The 2,937-nt window shown below is 51.3% G+C and overlaps 1 protein-coding gene across 1 annotated transcript; it reads right to left on the bottom strand.

Moving 5' to 3' along the window:
• Positions 1 to 744: 744 nt before the first annotated feature.
• LOC115307381 (T-complex protein 1 subunit eta-like) lies at positions 745 to 2,482 on the bottom strand (the record flags this gene model as incomplete). Its single annotated transcript, XM_029959076.1, has 3 exons — positions 745 to 964; positions 1,642 to 1,739; positions 2,294 to 2,482. Coding segments are annotated over 3 exons (492 nt in total), but the record flags the coding sequence as incomplete, so codon positions are not given.
• Between the last annotated feature and the right edge of the window lie 455 nt (positions 2,483 to 2,937).

Raw genomic sequence — 2,937 nt, 5'->3', positions numbered from 1 at the left:
TTCCATACCTTGAGCCCACTTCCCTCACTTCCATACCTTGAGCCCACTTCCCTCACTTCCATACCTTGAGCCCACTTCCCTCACTTCCATACCTTGAGTCTACTTCCCTCACTTCCATACCTTGAGCCCACTTCCCTCACTTCCATACCTTGAGCCCACTTCCCTCACTTCCATAAAGCACCCAAAGTTAAGACATTGGCAGCAGCACCTTGCAGCCAAGTTCTGCTGTTTTCTTCAGGAGAGAGATCAGGATGTTCTGTCTAAAGGCAAGAGTTCCCAAAATCTTGATGTGCTTCTTTCCAGCCCCTCAGGACATAACAGCCTTCAAAGCTGTTTTTAACCAGAAACACCCACAGCTTGGCAGCATCCTCAGGACACATCCAGAGAGGCCTTGGACTTCTCTTGGTGCTCCCAACTTGCCTTCAAAAGCAGGGGCCTGTCACCCCCTCAGACTGGTCACCAAAAGGGGGAACAAGTGGATTTACAGGCATGGACACACCCATGACATTAATCCTGTTCAAACCTCTTGAAGATCCACCCAACACACCCAGGGTTGTGGATGGAGGACGGAGCAAGCACAAGTTACAGCTGTGCAGGAAGGAAAGGAAAACCCAGGCGTGCCTGGAAAGCACTTGGAGCCGCTGCCAAAGCAGCGCTGAGTTGGCCAAGGAACAGCACTTGAGTTAATCAACTCCTCACTCCAGGCCTCTCCAGAGACCTCAGCCAACCTCTGGCATGTGAGAAGGCTCCCAGAAGGACTTAAGGCTGTGCCAAGGCTGAGGAAGAACCCCAGTGGCAGCCCAGCAGGGAGGCAGCTCCCCCGGGGCTCACCTTGATGGCTCTCCTGACGATCATGATGGCATCGTGCAGGGACCGCTCCGTCTCCTCCATGAACTGCTCCGCTCCCCCGCGCAGGATGATCGTGCAGGTCTTGGCCTTGGGGCAGCCCGTGAAGAAGTTGTACCTGCCAAAGGCACGGGGCAAGAAGGGTTATGGGGATGGAGAAGTGGTGCTGCTGCTGGAAAGGATCCACACCAGCACTCAGGGATTCCGGACGGGCCGGATCCGTGACTGAAGCCGTGTCACCCTCACGGCGCCCCATCGGATCTTGGGCTTAGAAGGAGCAGAGCCAGGCAACACACAAGGAAAATCTGGGAAAATCCACTCTCTTCCTGTTGCCAGGGATTTGCTAAACTGGTGCTCCGATTTTCACTTGGCAGGAGTCAGCAGCCAGCTCCAAACAGGAATTCTCCTCCAGCAACAGGAAGGACCCCAGTGTACTGTCCCCAACTTCACCTGCACTGAAGCGAAGTGTCACTATGGAACATCAGATAAATGCCACAATCAACCCCAAAATGTGCTGTTTTTCCATTAGAAATGAAGCAATACCACTGTGCTTTCTACATGACACTGCAGAATAAATATGTGTATTTTAAATGCATATATAAGGGGTAAGATTAGAGGAAATTTCAGCCTCAAAAAGCAGCTTTTGTATACAATAAAAGAATTGGTTTTTAACAACCTTCTTTTCACATGGACCCCTTGAAAGATGCTCCAACCTGCCAGTGCTTTAACCCAAATTCTTCCAACTGCTATTAGAGGGCTGGCAAGGTACTCCAGGTTTACAGCTGGTGTATTTACCTCTCTCCCCCAATCTGAGTCTCCTCAAAGAGTTCACACCGGCCCAGAACATCATCTGTCAGGGCACTGACACTGGTCTGGATGGATCCACCACAGGCCTGCGTGGAACGGAGATAAAGCAAGGAATTACCAACACTGACAACCCAAATTGATTTCCCAGCAGGGTCTCATTCTTTAGGGACAGCCCAGCTGTTTAGCTGATGCAAATCCATCCCGCAGGCCAGATTCAGGAAAACCCCTTAATTTCCCTGCCATCTCAAAATCCTCGACAGCAAAATAAGATTATGCGGCTTCGAAGCGCTGACTCACGGGCTCCGGAGTCCAGGAAACACACAAAGCTCAGGGAAAAAAAAACCAAACTACTCATGATGGAACAGCCAAGAACTAGGGAAAATAAAGCTGTACTGATGCAATGAGCAGACCTTAATCAGAGAAACAAAAGAGCAGTGCAGATGCAATTAGTGCGTGACTGTTCATTCCGTCAAGAACAGCCCTGTCTGTCTACACCAAGTTTAAATAACAACCACACGGGCAAAAATGAAGTGATTATCATTTTAAATGTTTGCAAGGAACAGCGTGTTCAGGCACAGCCTGCTGCCCTGCTTTGGGAATCCCCAGCCTGGCAGTGTTGAAGTGAAACCAAGGAGCTCACCATCATGGTCCGCTTGAGATCCTCCTCCGGCACGCGGCCGGCACAGAACATGTCCCTGTCGGCGAAGTACTGCGTGGCCACGTCCCCGATGGGAAGTTTGGACAGGACAACTTTGGCTCCTGACTTGTGGATTTTGTCTAGTTTGTCATACAGGATGTTCCACTCGGCGTCCACGATGGCCTGGTAATCCTGGCAGGGAGGAGAGAGGGACAATCCCGTTACGAGGGATTGGGAATGTTGCTCTTGCAGCCCTGGGACACGGCTGCTTTCAACACCCGGGGGATTTTAGGCCCCTCTATATTATGCCCAAATGGGGACCTTGGTTTAAATTTGAGGAGGCTCTTTCAGCATTACAGAATCACAGAATCAAGCAGGTTGGAAAAGACCTGAGACAACTTGAGTCCAACCTGTGACCCAACCCCACCTTGTCCCCCAGCCCATGGCACTGATGCCACATCCAGTCTGTCCTTAAACACCTCCAGGGAAGTGACTCCACCACCTCCCTGGGCAGCCCATTCCAGTGTCTGATCACTCTCTCTGTAAAAACCTTCTTCCTAATGTCCAACCTGAACCTCCCCTGGCACAGTTGGAGGCTGTGCCCTCTTGTCCTACTGCTGATTCCTGGGAGCAGAGCCCGACCCCCC

This window comes from Manacus vitellinus, unplaced genomic scaffold (genome assembly GCF_001715985.3).
Source record: "Manacus vitellinus isolate BGI_N305 unplaced genomic scaffold, ASM171598v3 ctg7180002435918_pilon, whole genome shotgun sequence".
NCBI classification, from domain to species: Eukaryota; Metazoa; Chordata; class Aves; order Passeriformes; family Pipridae; genus Manacus; species Manacus vitellinus.
Note: the sequence above shows the minus strand (reverse complement) of the source record. Positions and strands in the feature narration are given on the sequence as shown.